The sequence below is a fragment of the Gobius niger genome, assembly GCF_951799975.1.
Source record: "Gobius niger genome assembly, chromosome: 5".
NCBI classification, from domain to species: domain Eukaryota; kingdom Metazoa; phylum Chordata; class Actinopteri; order Gobiiformes; family Gobiidae; genus Gobius; species Gobius niger.
This window is the reverse complement of record NC_136856.1, coordinates 15413686-15441142: the sequence shown is the minus strand read 5'-3', so window position 1 is coordinate 15441142 and position 27457 is coordinate 15413686. Positions and strand designations below refer to the sequence as shown.

At 40.7% G+C, this 27457-nt stretch overlaps 4 protein-coding genes across 5 annotated transcripts in view; 1 reads left to right on the top strand and 3 right to left on the bottom strand.

The window, feature by feature from the left end:
* The window catches only part of LOC306963050 (SLC35A4 upstream microprotein-like), a 112240-nt gene that overhangs the window by 17809 nt on the left and 66974 nt on the right, over nucleotides 1–27457 (bottom strand). The gene's annotated exons all lie outside the window — the stretch shown is intronic.
* Nucleotides 671–14021, bottom strand: LOC306962985 (soluble guanylate cyclase 88E-like). 2 transcript variants are annotated; one of them, XM_079556403.1, is made up of 19 exons: nucleotides 13872–14021; nucleotides 13551–13728; nucleotides 12247–12387; nucleotides 12010–12149; nucleotides 10757–10891; nucleotides 10552–10675; nucleotides 10354–10473; nucleotides 9729–9846; nucleotides 9415–9501; nucleotides 8783–8900; nucleotides 7174–7303; nucleotides 6576–6722; nucleotides 5679–5825; nucleotides 3869–4025; nucleotides 3682–3791; nucleotides 3512–3601; nucleotides 1926–2072; nucleotides 1689–1826; nucleotides 671–1440 (listed from the first exon to the last, which is right to left on the bottom strand). In XM_079556403.1, exons 2-19 carry the CDS (start codon nucleotides 13668–13670, stop codon nucleotides 1291–1293), a joined length of 2319 nt encoding a protein of 772 aa, XP_079412529.1. In that variant the 5' UTR covers nucleotides 13671–13728; nucleotides 13872–14021; the 3' UTR covers nucleotides 671–1290. The 2 variants fall into 2 exon arrangements, with proteins under 2 accessions (XP_079412529.1, XP_079412530.1); XM_079556404.1 differs by having other exon boundaries at nucleotides 9762–9846.
* Nucleotides 18539–23495, top strand: LOC306963626 (myozenin-2). Its single transcript, XM_079557205.1, has 6 exons — nucleotides 18539–18738; nucleotides 18888–18995; nucleotides 21023–21189; nucleotides 21257–21410; nucleotides 22388–22571; nucleotides 23243–23495. The coding sequence occupies exons 2-6, from the start codon at nucleotides 18896–18898 to the stop codon at nucleotides 23424–23426; spliced, it is 789 nt and encodes a 262-aa protein (XP_079413331.1). The 5' UTR covers nucleotides 18539–18738; nucleotides 18888–18895; the 3' UTR covers nucleotides 23427–23495.
* Nucleotides 23579–26912, bottom strand: rbm22 (RNA binding motif protein 22). The gene is made up of 11 exons (XM_079556912.1): nucleotides 26801–26912; nucleotides 26021–26074; nucleotides 25891–25920; nucleotides 25682–25814; nucleotides 25493–25593; nucleotides 25238–25410; nucleotides 24966–25166; nucleotides 24713–24877; nucleotides 24530–24612; nucleotides 24328–24456; nucleotides 23579–24177 (listed from the first exon to the last, which is right to left on the bottom strand). Exons 1-11 carry the CDS (start codon nucleotides 26852–26854, stop codon nucleotides 24023–24025), a joined length of 1278 nt encoding a protein of 425 aa, XP_079413038.1. The 5' UTR covers nucleotides 26855–26912; the 3' UTR covers nucleotides 23579–24022.

Below are 27457 nucleotides of genomic sequence, written 5' to 3'. Positions count from 1 at the left end.
CTGTTCTTTACAAGCTGGAAATTGTACTGTGCACGCGCATCAGTGAGGTGTGAAGAAATGTTATCAACAGCAAAATAGCCTAGATAGTGATTAAGGCTCAGACAGTGCATTGTTTGATAATGTAATGTGCTATGTATTGTTGTTTCATTACGGTTGGAAAACCATATGCTCTCTGTCACAAAAACAGCAGGGTTTTGTCAATGAAACCTAAATGACTCAACCCAACTCACAACAAAGGAAGGGGGGACTCATATGTGCACTTTTCACATGGCACAAGTCACATAAAGCACAATCAAAGTTTATTTTAATCGGTGGAAGTGGCGCAGATTGTTACCGTCTCCTCTGAGACAAACGACAATGTCTTATCCAAGATGTATTTCGTGTAAATGTTCCTCTATGTATTTAGTGTCACTTTAATCTGCCAGTACCTCTGGGTGATGATAACAAAATGATCCAAACACCTTTCAGCCGCCATGGCTCTTTATTTTTCACAGTTGTTTACATCGTGACTTGACATGGCTGATATCGAACAATGTCAAGGAGGAAACGTGACGCTGTTTGAATAAATGAGGTTGGTTGCAGTGGAAGCTAAACCAAATGTACAGGAAATTACTAACCAAGTTTGCCCATCTAAACCAAATACAGTAATGATCAATCATTGATAGAGTCGTGTTTTTGCTGTTCACATTTCCATCGCAAGAGATGATGAATGTGAGGCATTATTTTGAAAAGCAATAATTCACCCAGCGCTGGTCAGCATCTGATAAACAAACATGTGTATGTTGTTCTTCTGCTCAGAACTAAATGAACATTGATGTTTTCTGCCATGCATTTTAACACCACACAAAGCCAGAAGAAGCTTCTCGCATTAAGGGCTAGTTCAAATACAAACTTGTAAGGCACAAAACTCTCACCTCTCGACACAATAGTTCAAGGTGAAAAAAACAAACCATTTATTTTACAGTATTATTCAAAAGTTACAGGCAGTTGTAAATAAAAAGTCCTGTTAATTCACTATTTAAAAATTACATAATTGATACGTATGGCACTTTGACTGTGATAAGTATCAATTTTGAGAACAAGAATCCACCTTCACTTGGCCCTGTCAAGTACATCAGTAGCTCTTAATATTTTATTTTCTCATTGGCGTCATCCAAACACTGAAACACCTTTCTAGTGAGAAACTGCCTAAATCTTTTGCACAGTACTGTACGTATTGTCCAAAATAGTCAGTGCTTTGAGTAAGAGGCACAAAAAGACTCAGCATAAGTCTGCATGACGCTTTGTGGTTCAGGACACGGAGCACATTGCACTCTTGGAACTGGAGTCGCAGGAGCTGCTGCGGGACTGTAGCAGTGAGTCGCGTCCGTCCAATACTGGAGAGTCCATTTCCAGGTGTGGGTCCTGCAGGCCGTCCTGCAGAGCATCTTTGAAGTGGGACTGAGAAGAACAGCGATAATAGCAACAAGCTGCAGCAGCAGGTAGTACAGAGTAGGCTAAGTGGGTAGCCAACAATTGTACTCAGTCTATTAACATGACAGGAAAAAATTAGTAGCTTGAATACTTATGCAAATATTATGCTTTATTTAAATTGAACTAAAATACTGTTTTATCATATTCCAATGTAAGCAAAAAAAAGTATGCTCCTAGAACTACCCGCTCTGTTAAACACTAGTCCTAATCCTCACCTTATGGACAGACATTTCCTCCACGTGGCTCTCCTCCATTGACTCCTCCAGAGAATTGCCCGAAATCTCCATCTTAATGCGATGAGAGCGAATAGATTTCACATCATCCTCGTCCTCCCCGGCCACCAGCGGGAAAACCTGCGGCCAGAGCAGAATGAGGAGTGCTTCAACCAGACATCATGGAGCGGACAACACAGAGCAGAGAGCTGTTTCCTGCAAGGCATGTCTGATTCGTACCAGCCCCTCCTTGTCCCCTGTGGCCTCTGGGTCGGAGATGGTGGCTTTGCTGATGGTCTGAGTCTCGAACTGCGGACATGCCGCCTGAGCGTTACCGTCCTTGTCCCGCTTCCCCTTCAGCCAGTATGTCTCAATCTCCACGTTACCCTAAAGAATAAATAAGAAACTTCAAATGTCGTTGTGCAAATGTTTTAAAGGTTTAGCTGGGTTTTACCACTATTAATTATCACTAGGACTCTCAGTGCCACCGACGTCAACACAGCCTTTTGATGTAGATATTCAATTAAATCCATGATTTATTATTTTTAAGCAGGGGTGATGGGTTGTGGGCCGAAATCCAGCTTCCTCGGCGGGCCGCATATAATACACGTAAATAATATTGAGAAAACATTTTTCCAATGAATGAATGATAACGAGCTGTGATTTTAAAATAGTGCTGATTTGGTCAAAAGCGTCATAGAACTGTAATAAATAATAATAACGGCTTACACTTGTATTGCATTTTACAAGCCTGTGTCACAAGTTTCTCAAAGTACACTGTCATTATACTGTAGTCATTATTCATTCACTCCACACTCTGTGGTGGTAAGTTTCTGCTGTAGCCACAGCCACATGGCTATAATGTGTTGTTTATATCCTATCTCTTATTATGTCAGTGCCCTGTGCTGGACACGTGTGGAATTCTTTCCTTTTTTTTTCAATTTAAGTTGCCTCCTAGAAGCTGGAATTAGTATACTGGTTATTTCCTTAAAGAAATCATAATCATAAAGAAGACATACTTTTTGTTGGCATACAGGCCCCTACATACAGTCAGGGGCCGGATTAAATCAGGTTAAAGGGATCGCTCCAGTTTATAATGTTCTTCGATCATTTAAAAAATACTTGATTTTTTTTTTATTCATTTATTGCTTAATTCATGCTTGAGTCCTTTTGCACATTCAGTCTGTCCTCTTTTCTAAACCTCAAAATGCTTCCCACCTGATGTTATACAGTGCAGTGGTGGAGCAATACATTTTCACTGGGGTGGCCAAAGGAGGGCATTACCAAAGGCAGCATGGCTACTGGAGGATTAAGTGCCTCATATGCCCATTCATTACTAACAATGAGTTTTTTAAGTTGGCTTTTTGGGTGGCTAGTCAAATTCCAGGGTGGGCAAGTAAATAGTGCATACAACAGCACCATTTAAAAAAAACGTGGGTGTAGCACTCACTGTTCCCTACATGACAAATAAGTCAGTCGTAGAGATTAGCACCTGCAATCATCTGACTCAGACCTCAGGGATTTGCTTCCTGAAATTATCATTTACGTTTGTGCACATGAAGCGATAAAACCCACACAAGTCACAGTCACTTGCTCTGAATATTAATTGAGATTCTTCATCACGTCGTAACTTTTTATAATGTTTTATAATGTTCTTCCTTGTGAATACTTCTGATAAATCTGGTGGCAGCACTTAGCCTTCTCTTTTGTTCAAAGTCTTGTATTCAAAAAGTGCAGAGATTTGAACAGTGTGCTCAACAGGAAACGGCAATTAGCTGCTGATGATTAATCTGTAATTGCTTCAGGGACACATTTAAAGATCTGACCTTGATGGTAATGGTTCCCCTCCGCTCAAAAATAAAGTGGCTTCCTTTGAGGTGCTCATAGGTCGCGCTGCTCAGCTGGATGTGCATTTCCTAAAAAATAGAGCAACAACGTGCACTGAGAACTGGCGTGAATTTGAATCAGAATCTCTCCTGTTAATTTGGGGCTGTACTTTGCCATTGCTCTCCATGGCAGAAGCCGTGTGGACGGTGTCACCGTGCAGACCGTATCGTGGCATCTTATGGCCGACTACACCAGCCACAACCATCCCAGAGTGGATGCCTGCAGAACATGGATCAAACAGTGACTTCTCCTCATCGGACATGATGGAAAAATAGGCTATTGTCTATAGGTCCCACCAACTCTGATCTGGATGTTGTTTCCGTTGGACGGGTCTTTCAGGTGGTCAATGGAGCGCACCATGTCCAAAGCCATGTCACAGATGTTATGAGCGTGGTATTTGGTCTTCTCTGGAGCTCCTGCCACAACCATGTAGGCGTCTCCAATGGTCTCTACCTGGAAAGAGCAAACAATAGTAGAAATTATTATTATTATTTAACATAATTATTAGGTGCGTGTAGTATTTTCTTTTCTATTGTATGAAATGACTGACGAGCAAACTGTTGGAAGAAGCACATTTGTGTGACTTCTATATATCTTCTACAAATTTAGGCTCTACTTTATGTAAAAACAAAGTCACAACAAACCTATTTTCGTACGTCATTCTATTTTTTCTTGAAATGTATAGTTTATACAAAAAGAGTATTGTTTATAGCATATGCAAGATGATTTATGGAAAGCCTATTCTGGTTGTGGGCCAGATCCGGCCCGCAAAACAGTCTGGTCTGGCCCACTTCCATCAACAGACATAGTATTAATAGACTGTCATTACTCACGCCTCCCCGTTTGATACAATAACTACGTTCAAGGGGGAAATCATGGTGGATTTACAGACTCCTCCTCCTCCCCAGATTTGACGAAGCATGTTCCTAAAAAGGGCATGAGGGCGGGATCTTCACTATAGACTAACAGTCCGACCCTCATTGGTACGAGATTTCGAAAAAATGTATTACAAAAAACAGTCTGATTTCTTTAATTGTAACTAACCCAGAAACCAGGCTTAAAAGTTGTTTTTAACGTGTCTAAAGTGCAATGCTTTCCAATGGGAGACTAGCGGCTATACAGCGGTACTACAGCAATGGCGGAGCAATGGCGGCCTCTAGTGTCGTCGTCACAAAGCAGAGCAGCTAGTGGCCATTGCTTCCATCTTCCCATAATACGTAAATAATATTAGGCTTATTGCGACGCACCCGCGAATGCTACATCGGCTACGTTTCCACGCACACTCTCACTGAGGAGACTCTGAAAACATAATTATGACAGAGAACTCTTGTTGCCGTTCGAGTGCTTCCATTTAGCCTTTAGAGTAGTGTCAGAAGTTAGAATCGAGTCCTACAGCTGTGATTAGGAGCTAAAGTACTTTACATATAATAAGTAACCATGTGCTTCTGGTGCAATGAGAGTCCAGCTTTTAAACAAATGCTTCAATATTACAATAGAGCTGGAAATCCGAAAGTTCACGTGGGCGGTGCCATGAGTAGTGCCCGCCCCTTCACTCATATTAGTTTACATAGGACTGGAAAAGTCAAGAGTAAATCAGTTCTACACGGACACAAAGCCGTTTTTGGGCCGTTTTTGGGCAGAGAAACAGTGCAGTGTTGACTTGTTGGTGCAAATGAACATTGGACATTTTACACAAATCAATCTGCTAAACAGCAGATTTTAGCGGCATATTTTCTCTCGTTCTCCGTGCTCTACCAGAAGAGTCAATACAAAAGACGTGCCAATCCGGGGGGAAAAGAGGCAACAGTGGGCAGGGCGGAACAAGGTTAAAATGCTGGAATATCATGAAAACGTTTATGTTTTGGCATAGTTCTATTTCAGCAATGATAATTGTAATTGTATGTAATTGAATAGCCCGGATTTATGGTGTCTAAAGTATACCACTAAATAAAAAAAATAAAAAAATTCAAGATATATATTTTGCCTCTTCAACTACTTATTTGTTACAGCTGAACGTTTGTGTTTTTTATTTGTAATTGTAAAATAATTCTAAACAAAATCAGGTAAACAGTGGACAATTTTCAGCATATGGAGAGTGTGACAAACCTTGAAGACCCGGTGCTTCTCGCTGAGCGTGTCAAACAGTGTGTACATGGTGTTGAGCATAGAGACCACCTGCAACGGGGTGATGTGGCTGCAAATGCGGGTGAATCCAACAACATCACTGAACAAAATGGTCACGTCCGGAAACACCTGAAGAGAAAGGATGAGTGAGTGAAACAGTGCAGTGGACGCAGACAATAAGGATCAGAAGAAAAGTATTTAGGTGCTCAGAGGGACTGAAACACGAGGCGGTCAAACCTTTACACACTTCACCCCAATGCTTGACCTTTTCTGCTCACTGTCTTTTTCTAATGCCACTTGTTACTTGTTTGTTTTAGCCACATCCTTAATAAGCTATGACGTTTTGCATATTTCTTTTGATAAAATACTCCATTTCCATTGATAAAATACGACAAAAACATGACATAACTCGTCCTAGAATCAGTGTACAGTGTTTGATTTTCTCCACTGTTTACAAAATGAGATGTAGTAGATACTTTTAAACCCAATCTCCCAGTATCTGGCTAGTTGGCCCTGCATTTTGCACTTTGTGTTCACTTAAGAATTTCATTATTTCTACAAGAGCACTCTTGCTTTTACGGGTCACTACAACAAGTGCTTTGAGTCTGGGCTCTTTGACAGGTTTTTACACCGGAATGGCACATACTGCGTGCGTTGGTGTGAACTGTAAGTGCCTCAAGTGGCGAACCTTGATCTACCCAAAGACTGGAGAGCAAGCACTAGTCGTCCAAAGAGAGGATACATACAGTACCTTTTTCATCGACAGTATACATTTAAAAAGGTATATAAATAGACTGTAGACTAAATAGACTTACTTGCCCATCCCCAGTGGACACTCAGTGCTCTCAAATCTATTAAGAATCATGTTTTTCTACACACCTCACACGTGTTGACAGCTGGTTCTCCTTTGCGCAGCCTCTTGGCCACTGGTTTGGGAATCATTCTGTACAGAAGGTCGTCTGTCTTCTTCATCTCATAGTCCAACATCTTCATGCTCTCCTCCAACTTACTGGACTTCTTCTGCTCCTGTATTCACAACAAGGACAGAGGAATATTTCTAACTAGGTTGCATTCACAGAATACAATATGCAGGGGCCTAAATCCACAAACTGTCATTACCAATATACATTCAGTTTTATCTCAATTATATTTACTCAAAGCTTACACTATTAGGTTTCTTTTGCTAGACATACAGGTTTGTATCACCTTTACTTTGAAGATAGCAGCAATAACACACGTATGTTACGTCTTAAAATCTCCCTTGGTTTTTATGGAAGGCACCAGGGATCCCAGATATCTTAGCGGCTTTCACAACACAATCCCAAGCTCTGTTCAACTATAGGCTCTGTATCACATGTTATGATGACATGTGAGTGCAACCTATTGCCTATAGTTTTCAGGCCATAGAGAGCCGGTGTGAGGTGGGAGTCAGACCTCAGTGGAGAGTGGATGATGTAAAGTGGCATGTTTAGTGAACCTGTATGAGCGCTCTCTTCAGCTCCTCGGACTGTTGGGTTCCAGCCAGCACCAGGTCTCGGCTGGAGTCGTGCATGCTCAGGTCATTGATGTACAGGCCTGTCTTAAACATGGCGCTCAGGCTCTCCATACTGGGCAAGCAGAGAAAAAAGTGGCTCATTTATTTATTTAAATTTTACAATGTAGCAATCTGATACACATTTGTTTTCTAAAGGTTGACAAAACTAATGTTGTTTTCAAACACTAAGAAGCTTTCTCAAACTATCCCCTTGTTGTCTACTCTTGACAGAAATGAATTAGAGGTGGTTCACACGTACTTGGTATTTTGCTCAATGACTCCCTGACTTTCAAGCCCCATAGAGACAATTTAGACAATGGAAACCTGTTGTTCATGAATGCCTCTGATCAATGTCTACATAAGATTGACTCTGAATATCATGCTGAGGTTCATTACTAACTGTAGGACCTTGACCCATCATTGTGAACTGTGTTCTCAAGTGGGATGGCCTTCTTTGTCCTCCAGGAGGCTGGGTCATGGGTACACTTTTATTTATAAGGCCATGCTTGGTCTACTGCCCTCCTACACCTGTAACTTAATCACACGGAGGAGCATTAATGTGTGTGTGTGTGTGTGTGTGTGTGTCTGTGTGTCACTTTATTTGTTAGTAACTGTTTCTTTAGCTGCATCTTGGCCAGGACTCCCTTGAAAACGAGGTTTTTAATCTCAATGAGACCTTCCTGGTTAAATAAAGGATAGATAAAAAATAATGATAACAAAGGTTCAATGTATGCACAGACTATGCCGCAATAATAACTTGAAACTACAAATTTCACAGTGTTCAGTGTTCAAACACATATTCTCGCTCTTTCCATGATTGAGAAACCCCTGTATACAGAATAAGCCTGAGTGTGATTTTTGTTTTAAAGAATATTCCCAGTATCAGACTTTACATAATAATATGAGGGAATAATATAGAGGAGTAATACTTCTACACCCCACTGTATATTTGTAATATCTGCTCAGCAACTGACTCGTTCATAGCTGCACAAAGGTCTACACTGTGAAAAATGAATGAACAATGTTGATACAACCATTTAATCAAGTCTTCAAGTTGATGTGTATTTTTACCGTATTATTCCCGGGAGTGTGGTATGACATTTCGTGTTTCTGTTGTTGCGTCAATACAGTCTTGAGGGGATTATGCTCAGAAAATAAAATGTTGTCGGAGAAGGAGGCGGGTAATGTACACGGCTGAAAACACTCACTTGGAAATAGGCTCCCATTAGCCGCACAAGAGCTGCACTGTCTGATTAAAAGCTAATTAGCAGCTCATTTCATGCATGGTAAAGTGCTCTTAGAATGGGACTCTGATTTGATTCACTGCCCAGGCTTTTATTTCCAGCCCTGTAATTCAGTACAGCTCTTCCCCTTTGTGGACTGTATTCGTTTTATTTGCAGCATTTACATAATAGCTCTGCTGTATGTAAATATGTGTGAGTGTGTGTGTGTGTGTGTGTGTGTGTGTGTGTGTGTGTGTGTGTGTGTGTGTGTGTGTGTGTGTGTGTGTGTGTGTGTGTGTGTGTGTGTGTGTGTAGGGGGCGGGTCTTACACAGGCGTTCCCAGAAAGATGATGGACTCCCACTCAGGCATGTATCTCATTTGTCCTTTGAGTCTGAGGCAGCGGCTCCCATCGCCCCAGCTCTCCATTGCATTAGCACTGTTTCCATCTGAAAGAGCCACACGAGCAAAAGGCTGCAGGACGACCACTTGATATGTGAATCTATGCTGTAATCAGTATGTGAAACTACCCTTTTACAGCACTGTGCAGATACAGACAGAAAGTCAAGGTGATATTTTGAAAGTTTGTGCTAATCTTTATCACTTGTTATTTTCACTGTGTCTAATAATAAACAGAGGGAACGCACAACAAAAGTTACATCAGAGGTGCAAATGTGGTGGAAAATCTCCAAAATAAAAAAAAAGCAGCATAATACTCTCAGGTCGTTCAAAGTTATACGGTGATTTGGTGTACTGTGCACTTTGAACCTGTACAACACTTTGGGGCAGTGATGACTGTTTTGGGACTGTGCTGTGTAAATAGACCTGACCTAGATCTTGACATTGAAATACAAATATAACTTTGGACATCGGTTACCTGAGTGTGTGATTCTGCATTTTACATGTGGAAGATTTTTACTGTGTCTGCCATGTTTGTGCATAATGTCAGTGTTCAGATCAGACCTTTGTAATCATCTCCAATGATAGACTGGAAAGCCATGAGCTCCACGTCGACGTCAGCCGAGCGGTTTACATTTTCATAGTCTGAATCTGTGGAGAAGATGCCAACATAGTGATGACCACATCTCAGGAGGGACACTGATACATTCAGTCCCTTTAGAGTTAATTAACACATCGAACAAGTTCATTTCTGCACCGCTTCTTCTCATATTAAGCCAGGTCTAAGATTGGCGCTCTAGCTCAAAACATCAATCTAGTATGTCTTTCACATCTGATAAAGTGAAATGATCTGAATGCCCTTGCACACAGACACACACCACTGCGAGGGTTTACATGGCTGCCCCTCTTACTCTGGACGCGGTTATGGAGGTTCCTCTCCCTCTTCACCGGCTCCTTAGACATGATCTCAAACAGGTTGTTGGGATGGGAGATAATCTGCACAGACAGTGAGACATTATTCTATCATTCTGACTGAAAAATTAAAAGTGATTCAATATGACACTGATTGAATATAACATTATGACCATTATGAATAGGCACAACAAGCTATATCGGTGCTATATCACTCCCCACTGTACCTTCTTTACATTGGTATGGCATGCCATGATGCAATGCCCGGACATTAATACCACTGCCTTGTATAGCAGTTATGGGGGAAATACTTATAAAGCATTTTTATCAATTTCATGAACGTACATGCTTGTTTTGTAGCCTTTCTGTGACAGTGACCCAGAAAAGTTGTGAAATGTGTCGATACAAACTCATCCCTGTGCAGAATTTGGGATGTTACAAATATGAACGAGTTTGGGCCACAACGAACATTTTTAATTTAATGGCTTCCCCTTTCATTGTTTGTATTAATATTATTTGTTTTTTAATCCGGTGTATGGCCTTCAAAGCCTAGCAAGATTCAGTATTATTAGAGAGGAAATATTTACTGACCATGTTCCAGGTGAACTCCACTAGGGGGCGAGCCAGCAAAAATGCATCAGTGATCTTTTTCCCATCTAAATCGGGGAAGACAGTGGACAGACCAGAGCCAACATTGTGCACCACCATGTCCTGGAAGGTCAGTATAAATCGCTTTTAATCCTCAAGTTCATATGTGATTTTAGTTACTTTTGTAGAGCAACTTTTTACCTGTCTGAAGACGATGTTAAAAGGGAAGACCTCAAAGAAAAAATCGGAGGTGATCGGCAGAATCTCCTGCTCCTCCTCATCCTCCTTCATGATGTAGCGGTAGGCAGAGTTGTCAAAGTTCAGCCTAGGCACACCCAAAGTATTGAAATGATGAAATATGTACATAGGATTTGTACTGCGTGTATAATTAAGCGTTGGTGGTTACCTCATCGTGACATGAGAGTAATCTCCGACCATCTGCTCGGACAGCACCTCCACATGGATGTCTGTGTCGTAGAACTGTTTTCCCATCTGCCTCAACTGGCCCATGGCGTAGTGCAGGTACCCCTTACGCTTGCTCCTGTGATGGTGAAATACTTATGTTAACACTTCTCCACTCTGCTATTTGTTCTAACCACCAATTTACTGAAGAAGAAGTCAAATTTGAGAAGAAAAGTCAAAATAATCTTTAAGAAGTGATTTATTTGACTGACTGATAATAAAACTTAGCTTATAGTTTCACTTCCTTATTGGACACCGACATGAAGTGATATAGAAGAAGGTAAACCGTTTTAAACTGTTGCCGCGCCAACCATGTTAAGTCAATACGTTTGTTTAGTGTAACGTCACGACTTCCACTTCCGGGTACTAGCATAATATGCGAGAAAAAACATAAAAAACGTTTTAAAACAACCATCAATATTTGTGAAACTCAACGGAGAGTTACTGAACCTACTTATTTCTCAGACTCATTACCCAAAAATGCCGCACCTACTGGTAAAAAAGTAATATTTACTAAAATCACTACTTCCGGGGTTAGCATAGCTGCTGCGCCATTAGCATTTATCTCCACCAACCCGGAATTACCGATTGGTTAGTGCTAGATCGTTTGCTCTGGAGGGACGGTCTGCTGTGATTTTTTATAGATCTATGAGTTGGTTTGTCTAAAAATACAAATAACCCTAATCCTAACCTTAAGGTTAACCATTTCCCTGGCCCTAACCTTAATTTGTGTCATGATATCTCATGTTTTCACAGCAGACCGTCCCTCCCAAGCATACGATCTAGCACTAACCATACCGATTTTGGTAAATATTACTTTTATAGCAGTAGGTACTGCATTTTTGGCTGATAAGCCTGATAAATAAGTATGTTCAGTAACTCTCTGTTGAGTTTCACATATATTGATTGTGGTATTAAAGAGTTTTTTGTAGTTTCTCGCACATCTGTGGACCCGGAAGTAGAGCTGTGATGTCAACACTTAAATAAAATTTTCAAAAGCATTGAAACCAGTCATATTTTAACAATTTTGATATTTAAAATAAATACACTAGAGGTAGTTCCAAAAAGAAAGTACAATTATAGACTTAAAGCATGTGTAATGTAAAGATTTACAAAAATAAAACGTGCATGTGCTTGAGTAACTGTCAGTGATTTTACTTCCACTTCTGGTTACTATATCTATGCTGGCCTCCTGACCTGTAGTGCAGGGTGACTCCAGTGGCAGACTCCTCCTGGCAGAAGAAGGTTGGGGGCTGCACCTTTGGGTAGCTGAAGCGCAGATACTCATGAAGGTTATCGAGGCCATTCACAAAATCACGCACATGACGGCCCAGCACCTATAGACACACACAAGTTTCCTTTATATAGTGTATATATATAGTTTTTCGAGTTACTTAGAGAATAGTTAGAGAATGTTTTCCCCTAAACTTTTACCTTCAGAATTCTGTCGTATCCATACTTTCCCACAAACCCGAGGAAGTAGACGCCCCAGGAGTTCATCAGCTCATTGTAAGGCGTTCCTGTCACTCCGCTGGCTGCCTTCGCGATGCGTGGAATCACACTCTCACTGTACACCTGCAAATGCAAGCACTGAGTCACGAACAAGCTGGCAGCGTGCAAGGCGCTAAAATTAGCTCCATCTACAAAGTTTCAGTAAGTGTTTTTTTCTATGCACCATTTCTGAAAGCACGTCTTTGTATGTGCAAACTTATTTTCAGAACATCACTGCGAGGAAAAAAAAAGTGATTGGATACTGGTGGAGACTTGTGCAAAGTAAAGATACTAAATTCACCAAACAAATCTATAACCATATTCTCCAACTTTTCACAACAGGGTGACTACATCTCCCCGTGGCTGCACCAGGTCAAGAACATCCTGGACGACTGTGGTTTGTCCACATGTTTGGGCCACACAGTCGTTCAGCAGCGTCCTCTGGCTCAAACTGACTGTCGAACGAATACTGAAGGACCATCACATTCAAAAGTGGCAAAGTGAGATCAAAGATATGACATCCTGTGATTTTGAGAAATATTTGCTTTGTGAAAATCCAAAATACCAGCAAGACATCTGCAGCTTCAGAACAAATAACTCAGGGATCCCTAAGGTCATTGATAGGTACAAAGGGCTGGAAAGAAATATGAGGAAATTTAATTATCTGTCAATAATTGTATTGGAGATGAATAACATGTCATTATAGAGTGTTTAAACAATGAGATATTGTTTTTAGAGAGAAATATTATTGTAATTATCCAACTATGTTTAAGTTGGTGCTCCTGTTTCAGTCTCAAAGCACAAAGAGCATAACAATCGGCAGAACTTCTCCGGTACTGGTCTTCATTCATTAGTTTGAATTATTGTACTATTGCAGTGTGGGCTTTAGTTTAGATTTGAATTAGTCCTAGTTAGTCCTAGTTGTTTCAGCAACATACTATTTGTCGAGCACTGATCACAAATAGGCGGCCCAGGGGCCAAATCAGGTCCTTCTAATAAACGGTTATTCATCTGAGGTCAATTTATTTTATATTATTCCATAGTATGTTATAGACAATATTTACTGATCTGTTTATTTTGTTATTTTATTTTGTCTAGAGACTGTGTTTAAATGAATAAAAATAGAACGTGCAATTCACAGTGAAATGATACAAACAAGTATTATGACTTACTTTTAGCATTTAATTTAGCCATTTATCCTGTTCTCCATATTCCTTGCACTTCTGCTGTCATATAGTGTACAGTACCTGGTGAGTGACAAAGGAGTGCAGCCTGACATCCGCCCGCTCCCGGACCAGTTTCCACACATCGTCTCCATATGACTCTTTGATGAAGTCGTGGAGGCTTTCGCACAGCAGCCCGTACATCTTCTCTCAAGCTCTGTCAAAACAGCTCCTTAACTGACTGACTTCCACCCAGAGGCACCTGCAAGCACGCCAAAAAAAAAGTTCACAACGATGACTCCTTTCCTATGCAGCCTGCTGAATTTTAATGCATTTAGCTCTCAGACTAAAAGCTGAGAATAAACACAAATCGCAGTTTGACTTCTGCCTTGCTCTGAAGACTACCTGTGGAGTTGGCTTGCTTTTGCGGGTCAAATAGTGCTTCTAGTGAGCTCCATCGGGACAAATGGTTTTAAATGTGCTTTAATTGCACAAGCCCTCGAGACTGGAGAGGCCTGTATTGTCCTGGTGTCAGCTGTCAGTGCCTGGTGGCTGTGACATGAACAGTGCTCCTCTCAAACACAGATGACACCGCTAGAAAACTCTAACTGAGATCACACTGTGGAAAATAGTGGGTTTTGGAAAAAGAGGGTGAATCATGCTGATCAATGGCTCTTAATTCTTCTCTCTCAATGACCCCTATGTTACAGGTGGACACATTGGCGACACCAACACCGTTATTTAACCACAACAACTTCCCTATTTAAAGGGACAATACCTAATTTGGAACCTTTTTAGTCAAAAATGTGACGCAATTAGTATTTTTTTGCCTTCAGGGCCGTCCTTCGGAGTCACCATATGACGAAAAAGGTAAACCCCCTCTTTGTCACATAATTGACTATATACAAAATCAACAAATCATAATATGGCACACGCTTCACGCATCAGGCAAAAATAATTTTACCCTACAACAAGTAAAAAAATTCAGGTATATTCAGTGGTTAATTTAGGAGTTCGACAGTACTCATGAAAACACACTGAAATGCTATCCCTTCACTAATACTGTATATCAGTCTGGTTTGGACCGCTTTCCTCTGTTGCTCTGTGCGTCAAACTCTTTCAGGTTAAACATCAAACTAAATAAAAACGATGACTGTACAAATGTTTTGGTTGGATGAGTATAAAAAAGTGAAATAGGAGAGTTCAATAATGTGGTACTGGTATGGGAGACCACCAGGGAACACTACGAAGCCTGAGTGAGTCGGAAGGTTGTCGGAAGGGCTGATGGCGCAGATTGGCAGCCTCGCTTCCAACAGTCTACCTCAGGGCAGCTGTGGCTACAAGCTTCCCTCCATCAAGTATGGTGTGAACGACTATTAAACAAAAATTGTAAAGCGTCTTTGAGCAATTGGGAAAGCGCTATTTGAGTCTAATGCATTACTATCATTAACCAATGAACAGATGACATGCCTTTATGTTATTCCGAGGTAAAAAATATATTTTCGGGCTATGGGGATGAAACTTTTGTCCTTGCGCTGCAGATAAATTCCTATGACTTGGGTTTATTTTTGCTGTCTGTCCAGAGCTGGGAGGCTTTCCCACTGGGCCACAGGATTGGAGGCACAGTGCAGCCGGCCAGGTACAAAATCGATATCCAATCTCAACGGGGATAAAGAAAATGTTTTTTCCCCCTGCTCTCCCGCTGGGCTCAATGATTCAATTTGTGGGGGAGAGTTGTCTCTGAGGTCCCAGTGGAGGAGAGCATTTGCTGACCACCAGACAGCGCTGCAAGATGGAAAGAAAAGTCAACATTGTAGGTGATGGACATGACAATGACGTCTATGCAAAATGTATGAACTTTTTGAAACTGTGCAAACCAATAAAAGACTTGAACAGATTAACAGTTTATGAATGTAATGAGTCAATGTGCAGACCACGTGACTCCTATAGTACAGTGTTTGCATAAGTCCAGTGCAGATTGCAATGCGTAAAAAGCAGCAGTTTTTGTAACACAACAGGTAAGGAGCAGAGTGTGTGTTTGTTCGGTTGCCTTACAATGCTGGTAAACTGAAGAACCAGGGCTGCTTCGGTCACATGAAGACTATCTGGTGTCTTTTAAAACTCCAGATGTGCATCCACAGTCATCAGTGTGTTTACACGCACTCGAGTAACCTGGTTATTAGGCATATCCTGGCTATGACAATATTCTGGATATGTTTACAAGCGTATGAGAAACCAGGACACTCAAATCTCTGTTTACATGAGTAACAGCATCCCGGATATTTAGGCTCCTGAGAGGGGCGGAGCTAATGACAAATATGAACTATAAGAACAGAGATACACCAGAATAATAAGAACTATCCAAGGAACCACTTAAAACAGTAGAGCTTCAGTGACAGACATGAGAATTGAAAAAAATATAGAAAAAATTGGTGGTAACACTTTATTTTACACTACCTTGATACATTGTACCCAACTAAATTTAGTACAATGTAATGTGCTATGTAACAATATGTAGTAACTTGTACCTGCAGTACATACAAAATGGAGTAATGTGTATTATACTGTGGAGGTACATAATGTAATAAGACATTAGGGCCTTAGGGTTAGGGCTTAAGGTTAGGGTTAGAGTTTGGGTCTTGTGTCGTATTACATTATGTACCACCAAAATACTAATACACATTATTCCATTATATGTAGGTACAAGTTACTACAGATTGTTACAGAGCACATTACATTGTACTTAATGTGGCTGGTACAATGTATCAAGAGTGTAAAATAAAGTGTTACCAAATTGGTTTAATTCAAAAGCAGCGCTGACTGCAAAAAAGCAGTTGTTTATTAAGATTACTTCAATGTTTTGTTGAAGATACAAAGAGTACGGCCCAGTATGTCAGCAATTGTGAAAAAACAGGATACTGTGTTTACATGGTGCAGTATCCTGTAAACTGTGGGAATATCCTGGTTTCTAATAAACTGGATATTGGCTTATCCAGGAAACTGAAACCAGGATGTTTACATAAACCAGACAAAACCAGGAAACTTAAAATCCCCATTAATAACCTTGATACTCGAGTGCATGTAAACACACTCATCACTAGGAATTGGGACGCTAGAAATGCGTTGTGTCAGTAACGAATTAGTTTGGATCACAACGTACAACCTTTATGCTGCTTTTCATTGTTTGTAAACCACAAAATATGGTGTTTAATTACTGAGTGTAATTAGATCTATAATGAAATAAGTAAACCTGTTCACCTTATTTTAAGTGATTTATTTTGTTTCTATTGCATGGCATGGTGCAGTAAGTTATAAACATGTGTCATAAACGTGACCCTATATTAGAAAGATAACATTCGCAAAGCTTGCTGGGGTGCTCATAACACAAATATAGAATTTGGAGCAAAGGGTCAGAGATTATCATTTATTATGCTTGGACAGGCGGCCCACCGAGGCATATGTGTGAAACTCCCATTACTCAGGGCAGTGTGAAGGAAAAGGACATCAGAGGTCTGACGCCGTTAAAAAGAGAAAAGCCAACTGCCACACATTAAGCCTTTGACCCCAAACGGGAAGAAATATCTCAACCTCTGATCGCTGTAACCTCATCAGTTTTACAGCTCCTCCGTGGGTCGTGTGCGAGGGGCGTCCGAAAACCGTTACGAAAGTTAGAAAATATATCACAGTTACGACATGTTTGAAAGTGAGGCGGGTAGTTATCAGGTACATTTACTCAAGTACATTAAATGGAGTAAAGAGTATTTTTTACTTGTATTTTGTCAGTACTGTCCTGCCCACATCATCAGTGACATCAGCTGGAGGCAGCAAAGAAGCAGCTGAAAGATCCTTAAACCAAAACTATCCCCTTCTACAAATAATAAATACATAAAAAGAAACCAAATATTTAAAATGTCGTCCTGGTGTATGTTCAGGTGCAAGAACAGGAGGGACAACATTCAGGGGTGTAAATTAGTTTAATAATAAGTTAGTTTTGTCTGATATATCCATGGATCTATTATATATCCAACAACAGTTAAACATTTTTTATCGTTGCTATGACAACTTATACATTTCTTTTTTTTTCTTCTAAGCCCCGCCCACCACTTCCAATGTTACAAACAATGAAAGACTTAATTTTGCAGTTAAATATTTGGTTTATCTGGTGAAAATATAAATACTAAGCAATTATCTAGGCAATTAAAGCAGTCCTACGGAACTTGTTTGCCTTAATAAATCCTTTTCGTAGTCCATCTGGGGGTGATACAAGTGTTAACGGGATGATTGGGGGGTCGTCTTTCATCCCCCCCTGGTGTCTCTGGCCAGAAAACCACAATTTCAACTTTCCTGCCCCCAGTACACACTAATGTAATCACGAAGAAGAAGCTAACAGGCTAACAGGCAAAGCTAACTGCGGGATAGCGCCACTTAAACAGTATTTACAGCTAAGTTTGAGTGAAAAAAATGATCTCCATTGTGTAATTGGATGTACAATATCCCTCTCTCCCTTTTGCTATACGCTTTACACGTAGTATTTACTCTCACGGACAATTAATGAGTAAAAAAATGTAACATGCTACGACACCTGCACTGGCACTTTTGGCCTCTCGGGGCATGAGTTACTTAGTACTGCTTTAAAATAGCAAACATAAATGATATCTTTAGAATGGTGAATAGTCCTCAATAGAATAGTCCTCGAAAAGCTAAATCGATTTTATGTTGTATTTAATTTGAAATGTTATTTTTATTTTGTGTTTGGTCTGTCGGATCACATCACTACAAAAACATCAATCTTTTGTGCTTGAACATTCTCTCCGTATTTCACCAAATGCTTTTCTATTTGAGCCGTTGGATGATTGCTTTCCACTTGAGTAACAATGCCACAAAATAATGTTACTCTACTCTTGCTTGTAAATATTATAAGTACATATCTGAGGTATTCTCCCCACTGTCAGTGTGTAAGTGCTTCCTGTCAGCTCGGCCTGCGCACCAGCTGTTCTATGACATACATCGGGGATCCGGTTTTTATTACAGAAGAGGCCAGAGAGCAGCATTTAAATCTTGGGACATGCCCCTCTACCCTAACTGCCCCGACATACCCCACCGTTGGAATCACCATGTTAACTACCTGCTAAAAAGAGCCCAGTGAGCTCAGCACCCTAGGCATGATGGGGCGAGTTTATACAGAGGGGTGTCAGACTGGACAGGACAAGCATCACAGAGCAAGGGACAGCACACAGCCATCCGAGGTGACCGCCACAGCGCAGACAGGCAGGTGAGGGAGAACGGTTTTTAGCATCACAAGATTTTTTTTATTGATACATTTCCAGAAATCTGTGCAAAGACAAGTTCATCCATGCTTCAGTAATGACTGTAAGTGTAGTTCTGGTTTAGAGCATGAACGATTGACTGTGTTTCTGTCAGATACAAAGATGACGACGATGATGATGATGATGCAGCAGCCGGGTCTGGATAACGCGACCAAACTGAAAATGATGCAAGCTCAAGCTCTGTGCCGGGAGGCCAGAGGAGGTAAGATCTAAAGGGCTAAATGTATGTTTTGATGCCTTAATACATGAAGTTGTTATTTTTATACTCGCTACTGCCACATCAGGTCTTACGCGTAACTGCAGTTTCTATATTGAGCTCGTGCATGACGGCACTTTGGACTCGAATTAACAACTTTTTGAGTGACAGTGCAGGATTTTAGCGGCTGTGGTGAACAGGTCTGGGCTCATTCTACACATTAGGACATTGCTGGAGGAAAATACACATTTTTAAAAATGTTAAACTCCGTCTACTCCCTTTAACCTTAACTATATTATAACACGATTCCCAACCTGCCTGAAGTTGTGCTTTGTTTCAGTGATGCATGTTTGAGTAAACCCGATCATTCTGATGGTAGAGGTGGCCAGAAAAGCCAACGTATTTACTGAAGAAACAGAGTAATACATTTACTCTAGTAGAAGTAAAATCTACTACTAAACAAGTCTGATGTAAGTATTAGTGTTGATGCAAGAGGCCATACAAAACTTGACATGACCACGAGAATTTGGATATTTCCGACAAAAAATACACTGCAAAGATTCAGATGAAAACGATTCATTCTTGAGATGAAATGCAATAAAATACATTTGTTTGAATCAACTCAATTTTGATGTATTTAATTTATAACATAAAGTTTTTATGACTTACAGATTTACTCACGGTGGAAAGAGTAACCAGAAGTAACTCAAGTATATAAGTATTGTGTGATGAAGTTCAGTTACTTTAAAAAGTGCATGTACTTGAGTGCTACCTGCTTCTGTCAGACTTCCTTAAAACTCAAAATGTTCCCACCCTACTAACATGACCGCTTCACTGGACTCGAACTGATCATTTCAGCTCTCAAACTGCCTTCGCTAGAAATCATTTGCTGCTCTTCAGTTATTTTTAATAGATTTATTCTAATTGCTTCACTCCAGGAGTATTTAGAAGTCCTCAAAAGAGCATAGGACTTTGAAGACTGTATAGAACAACTCACATTTTGATACAGATTATGCAGAGGTAAATTTCACTTTTTTCCTACTGAAATTTCAAGCCTGTGTCCACCTGTCTCCTTTGAAACAGTTGTTGTCAGCACAAACTTTTGCAAACATCAGTATTTGCCCACTGTCAGGGGACACATGGCGCGAGGAATCCAGATCCCAGGAGTGCCGGCATGTTGTCAGGATCCCCCAAACTTCTCCAGCGAGGAGTTTCTGTTTTGCGCCAAGCTGTCGACCAACTTCACTTTGAAACTATGTCGCCTGAACGCATTACGTGACTGTACGCTGCGCATTTTACACAGTGTGATCAAAGGCAGCTCCTCGGGGTGGCACAGGCCTAGACCTTCCAACACTTATCATGCAAGAGCCACTGCCACCCGCTCTGCGCTCATCCACAGATCCTATTTATATACGCCCAGTTACCCGTGCAACCTCGGACCACAACAAACATTACAAGGGCCTTGACATCATCTCAGGGCTATTCCAGGGCCACACAGTGCGGTGATATAATACGCGAAGAGACCCTGAGCTAAATCTGTGAGGATTTTAACTTAGTGATGCTGCACAGGGACTGGCTTTTTAAAAAGGCCTCCAGCTGTTTGAATTTGACAGACGTAAGATCAGAGAAGACCAAAAGTCCTTAAAAGTCCATGCACAGCACACTTTTCCCTGTTTTTAAAGCAGATATCTGTCTATTCTTTAGGAAGAGTGTGAGTGGTGTGAATGAATGCTATATTAACATTCATTATGTTGTAATCCTGAAGCGACTGTGGCTCAGACGGTAGAGCGGGTCATCATATAATCGGAAGGTTGGTGGTTTGAATCCCAATGCAGTGTCTGTGTAGTTGAATGGGCGAGTAGTTCTTTGGTGTGAAGAACTTAGAGAGCCTATTGTTGGTGGAAAAGAGCTATACCAATTAGGAAACATTTGTCCTTTACATATCTGAGAAACATCGATGATGAAGTAGTTTGTAGAAGCCCCAGGTGGGAGAACCAAGATTAACATTGGCTGAACTTTGTTTGTTATTACAGGGCATCTAAACTTGGGAAAGAAGATTAGTGTCCCCAAGGATGTGATGATGGAGGAGCTGAATGTGCAAAACCGAAACCGTGGCTCCCGCATGTTTCAGGAGAGACAGAATCGAATGGAGAAATTCACCCTAGAAAACTCCGCCAATGGTTCCCAAAACATCATCAATGTGAGAAACAACAGATCAATTTTCTTGTTACAATACAATATACTGTACTACCCACTGTTCTTCACAGGTTCAAACTGAGGCTTTACCCCCTGAGCACCCCACGCCAGAGCCACAAGGAGGAAAAGAAAACCAGACTTTCTCGATCCCGGGCAAACATAGCCTGGTTCTAAATCTCCAGAAGACCGTAGCAAAGAAGGGCAGTCCGGCTGTCATTGCTCCAGGTAAGTGGCGTCCCACTGTGAAAAAAGGCCAGTGACACAGAGGAGGACTCGGGCAATGTCACAGCAATGACGGGTGGCAGGCGCAAAGTCATTATAATGATGCTGCCATGACAGCTGCCATACACCCCTGTCTGCTTGTTTATATGGAGCAAATTACTCTCTATAGTGATAATAAGTATTAAAAAAAATCAGACTGGCTGTTAGATGTATCTCTGGACTCATGCCAGGAATAATTAGCGTAGCCTGTCATTTAAACCAAGTTTGTGCAAGAAAATATAGCACCTCCTTTTTCCCTGCAAACGTTTCCTTGCCCACATTGATTAACTACTGTTCAATATAATATAATGCAATATAATAAAAATTTAAATTTAAGTCAAATGGCAAATTGCAAAGGTAGCATCGACGTGGGCACTACAAAATCTGCAAACTCAGAAGTAGTTTCAACTAGTTTCCCAACAGAGGGCATTATTTTAGAACAAAAGTATTTGTATATTATTATATGCTTTTTGTGAAGAGTTCAGAGGTTCATTCATCTTCTCTCAAATGCCAATGTTTAAAATAAGTACTATGCAGTAAATCTTTTGGAACGTAAACCATGACTCTAATCGAAACACTCATCGGAAAATACTCTGAATTTATCAATGCTTGAGACAGATGCACAGAGGGGATATGTGTGTGTGTGCATATACAGTGGGGAAAAAAAGTATTTGGTCAGTTTCACATAGACATTGTATTGGATTTTGGCCAAATTCTTTTTTTCCCCCACAGTATATGCCCCCTTATTTGCCCTTTAAAGCGTTCTATTCATTGCAGACAAGGTACTGGATTGCACATTTCCTGTCTATTTTGCACCCCCTGCGTGTTTCTTGATAGCCGATGGAACAAGTGAATTTCTCCATTATGAGATCAATAAAGTCTTGTCTTATTTTGTCCAGTGTCTGATAAGTCTGTGTTTTTCCTATGTGACTTTCCTTTAGGTTACTCTGGGCCTCTCAAAGAAATTCCTCATGAAAGGTTCAACACAACAGTGATCCCCAAATCCTATTCTTCCCCCTGGAGGGACGCTTTGGCCAGCAACGAGGAGCTGCTCAACGCCCTCAACAGCCAACCGGCTGAGGTCCAACACGGGCAAGAAGCTGCCAACTACAGGTGCTTCAACAGGTAAAGTTCCATTTAAAAGACTAAAATGACTATCCATGCCAAGTAAACATGTATATCCCATTGCCTTCTCACTGTCGTATACACCAGCCATCTTCAAATAGATACAATATGTCCTGATACTTTTTTCATCACAATCATCCCATGCTGGGCTCGCTTCCATGTTTCCAGTTTGTAAATTAATCCGGTCTCCGGCTTGCACCTCCTCAGACTGTGGCTATGTTGGCTATTTTAACTCAGTCACTTGAAAGGTGAAACCTGGAGGAGCTTTTATTGCTGCTACGAGACAGATACCTCTAGAAAAAAATAAATGTTTTCTTAAGGCACTAGAAATTGCATTGGCCGTGGTCAGAACAGAGGTTAATCTTGGGCAGATGGTGGAAGAGCCTGTATAAAAGGCTCCGGCTCACAACTTGAAAATCTTTACTCAATTAGTGCTGTCAGTCAGTCTGGTCTTTGGACAGTAAACCCTGGGGGTGATCTGTTTACTCTTTCATAGTTCAGATAGAATCAGGCAGCCCTAATTAAATCTGTACTTCAGTGATGGTGAGGGCATCTTCACACTAGGAAAAGGCACTGTCTTGACCGTAACCAGATGCATCTTACACTTTAGAGAAGCGCACATTTTCTCCTCAACTTCAGTGCGACTGGTTTTAGCAGTGTCTTCTTCCCAGGTCTGCTATGCCGTTTGGGGGCATGATGGCGAGCGCGAGGGTGATCCCGGTGATTGGGTTTGAGGCTGTGGAATCGCAGACCCTGCCAGGAGCCACTTTGGACCGTATGTGCCGAAGACCAAACTTTAACAGAGCACCCAGGGGCTGGGGCACCAATTACTGCCCTGAATCTAATGAACTATGAAAAGTGCTAATAAGCTTAAGACTGAGGAACTGATCGACTCCATTTCCTTTTCATCAAAGATCCACTTTTTTTTCCCCCTCTGAAAAATGATAAAGCTTAGGCTACTACTCAGTGGTTCAACCCACAGGAACAGTCTGAGAAGCCAAAAGAAGAAACCATTTACAAACATGTTAAATGACTAATTTGGTCGGTTTAATGACAAATTCAAACAATAATAAACTTACTCCATAATGGACAGTTACAAATGAGTGAAATAAAAAAAGTATAATGAAAATTAAGATTAAAAATAGTCCTCCTGATACACATAATGTAACAAATGTTACAGCCTGGTTGTATTTTGTACAAGCTCTTAACATTAGAGCAATTATTGGCCCAACATCTCTGGCCGGCTCAGATCTATAGGCCTACATAACATTTTACCATGTCCATGCTTGTTTTTAGGCTGTTGGTAAAACAGTTTTTGCGCAAATATCCAACAACCACAGGACATTGTATACTGTCACTGCACTGCAGGTGGTACAACAGATCTGTTCAAGCAAAGTATTTGTAGCAGATGTTTGCTAAAACCATCTGTGTAAGGTCTGGCATATTGGAAATCACTGTTCATGACGCGAGCCGTGAGCAGAGTGTGCGCCCATTCGCTGAGGGTCCTGGGACGGATAGTGGATTTGCCCTGGGGGTCTCATGCCAATGGGAGGGGGCATAGGTGGGCCCATAGCACCCATAGCATGGAACATTGGTGGTCCAAAACCTGGGGTGAAAACACAAATAAATATTACACTTTGTTGACTAAACGTGTGTGTGTTTTTTTTCCCGTTTTTTTTAAATCAAGCACAATTCTTTGGAGAAAACAAACTACATGCAACTCTAATTATAATTATTTGCATATATGTAAAATTACCTGGAGGAGGTGGGTTAAGGCCTGGGGGTGGGGGCATTGTAATATTCATAACAGCAGGAGAGGTATTGGGATCAAGGTTGAAATAGTTAGCTGATGTCTCTTCATCCATTGCAGGTGGTGGGGGCAATGCTTTTGAAAGAAGAAAATGGGTTTCAGGATTTCTGTCATTTTAAAAACCACCAGCAGGATGTGAGAGACTTACCTCCAGGCAGACCAGGGACAGGTTCAAGCCTGGTGCCCATCTCACTCACTCCTTCCCCATCTTTGCCTCTTGCAGCCTGAGACCTGTAAAATCATTCAAGCAGAATAATGATATAAAATACATAATACCATATGAGAAAAGGAGTAACAGAGCAGTTCTTCTGCAATGTTGTAAACTACACACCTTCCCCATTTAACAGTCAGCCTTCGTCCATTGATAATGAGTTTGTTGAAGGACTTCTCTGCCGCCATTTCAGCTGCATCTCTTGTAGCAAACTGAATAAATGCACACTGTTGCCTTTGAACTATGGTGATGGTGCGAATTTCACCAAATTGATAAAAGAAGCCCCTAAAAGACAAAACAAAACAGATGCAAAACACAATATTAAGAAAACGAGACCAGAGATGAGCAACAACAACAAAAAAACACATCATACTTGAGATCTCCATCTGTGACATTGTCTCCCAAACCACCGATATAAAGAGTTGTGATGGTCTTGTCGTCAGGGGGGTCAAGGCGAGGCATCGTAGAGGCTCGCTTCAACAGTTTGTCTGCTACGGGGTCATTGATGCCATAATAACGATCCTTAATGTTCTGGTCAGCAAGTGGATCATCAGGATCTGTGGGCTTCTCATGTCTATGTGAAAAACAGCAATTAAATAATATGATCTAACGGAGTTTTAAACAAAGGTCCAAGAGTAAACTCACCGATAAGGACACTCCTCTCCTCTTTTACATTCTCCCTTCACCCAGAAGGAGCAGATGTGAGGACGATTCCTCTTGTAGTAAGGTGTGGTTCTGGCAAGTTTTAGCAACATATCACTCGAACTAGTTGCCTTACCAATCTGCCCAACAGCCCTTGAGCCATCAGAGTTTGCAATCTGAAATCGTAAATGCAGAAGATTAAAGAAAAACTGTATTGACGATAGATGATGGCCTGAGAAAAAATGACAAGCCGAGTACCTCTCTTTCCATGTTTTGTGTGTAGTATTCCTTATTCACATCTGACCTGGGAATTTCATCTTTAATAGCAAGTCCTGTGTCTCGAACCTGAATAGGCAAACCTGCGGACAAACAGTGTTTTGTTAGTTTTAGATCATCTGATGATGGAGATGTATGCAGAAATTGCAAATGAGTGAATTCAAGGTTTACCGTATTCAAGGTCCAGCAAACAGGTCTGACACACATTCTTCATTTTACTGCATGTCTGACAGACTTCTGTCTTCTTAAAGCGCATCCGTGTCCCAGGACACCATCGAAACACAGTGAATGGGCGAGCACAAATCTATAAGCAAATAACAAAACTTAATCAAAGACAATTTCCTTAAACTTTATCATCTAGTTATATATATCTGACTTACCTTGCATTCTTTTCCATATTTCTCCTTGGTCTACAAGAATAGAAACATATTAGGAATGTGCTCACACAGTCTATTTTAGTTATATTTACACAAATAAGTAAACTATAAAAGTGCATTTAGGCTTACTGACCATACGGATATAGGGATTTTCTCCTAAGCATGTCTGGCAAAGGATCGGAAAGTCCTAAAGAAAAAAAAAATTATTCAGCCATTAAGTTCATAAACATTACAATGAAATAATCGTGTTGGTGTAAAACTATACTGCTCTCCAGGATGAGTGACTGTTCAGGTCATAAACAGGAGGATGCGATTTCAGCCAAAATACAAAGTGTGGAAATTGGCAATACCCTGTATTCACCCAAGCTACTAAATATAGGCGGCCTTGTAATATAAGAAATCCTGCACGAATATTTCAAATAGTATATAAATGTAGAAGATGACAAGCTGGATTACCTGTCATAATTAAGACACAAATATAAATGTGCAGTGTTTAGTTTTATTTAGAATATTGTCTGAGATTATACACAGCAATAAACAATGAACCGAGTGTATGTTTCGAGAACCATACGTTATCCGGGTTAGCTGGTGCAGCTACTATTCACCTTTTGTGCTCAGGCTAATGAATGATGACCAAGCTATGGTTGGACAATGGCCCGAACCCTAGCGCTGTTCCTTGAGAACAAATAGAAGAAGTATATAATATTTAAAACTGTATACGTATATGTGAGGCGACCACGTTTACGCCAGCAATGGCACAGAAATATTAGCATGCTAGCACAAGTATAGCATAGGATAAATAAGACGCGCCAGACTCGAGCAAAGATCCCGTTTACATTGTCCTCTGAGGGCTAAAGTAGGCGTCAGCTGATGTAACACCCATTATTATCCATAGAGAGTTATTAAAACATACCGCGTCTTCCCAGTTCTGTCTGTTGTAAGTGTTTGATCCCAAGGATGTGGCCATTTTGCAGTGTGAGCCAAACGACAGGCCGAAAACCAGGAGTCCAACCACAATGCACCGCGACAGGGGGAGTAACGATTCGCCTACAGGGGTCGCTATTCTGCAGAGATTCATTTAATATTGAGTGATTACAATCTGAAGTTTGAAATGCAGAGAAACAGTTTCAAATATTAAATAATATATATGTATAAAAAAAAGGTAGGTTGAGACCTCGGGAAATAACACTATTTTCAGAAAGATATACCCACCATAACAATGCATGATTGTCTAGCTTTTTTCCTTTTTTAATAAGAATTATAAAGTCTATGCAGATAAATGTTTGCCTATTGTCATGTTGTGTTTTTCTGTAGGCCTTTTTTGAAATTGCTTGATTATGATAAGACACAAATACAGCCTATGAGGACTTTATTGATTTCATAATGGAGAAATTCACTTATATGGAGCTGAGCCGATGAGCTTAGTCACTGCAGGTCTTTTGGCAGAGATTGAAACTAGTGTGTGAGTGTCTTAAGCCAATTTTGTAAACCAGTCTATAGTCTACTTACAGTTCCCCACCTGTTTAAACCAGGTCAGGCAGTTGTTGATGTTAGAAGAGTGAAGGATGTA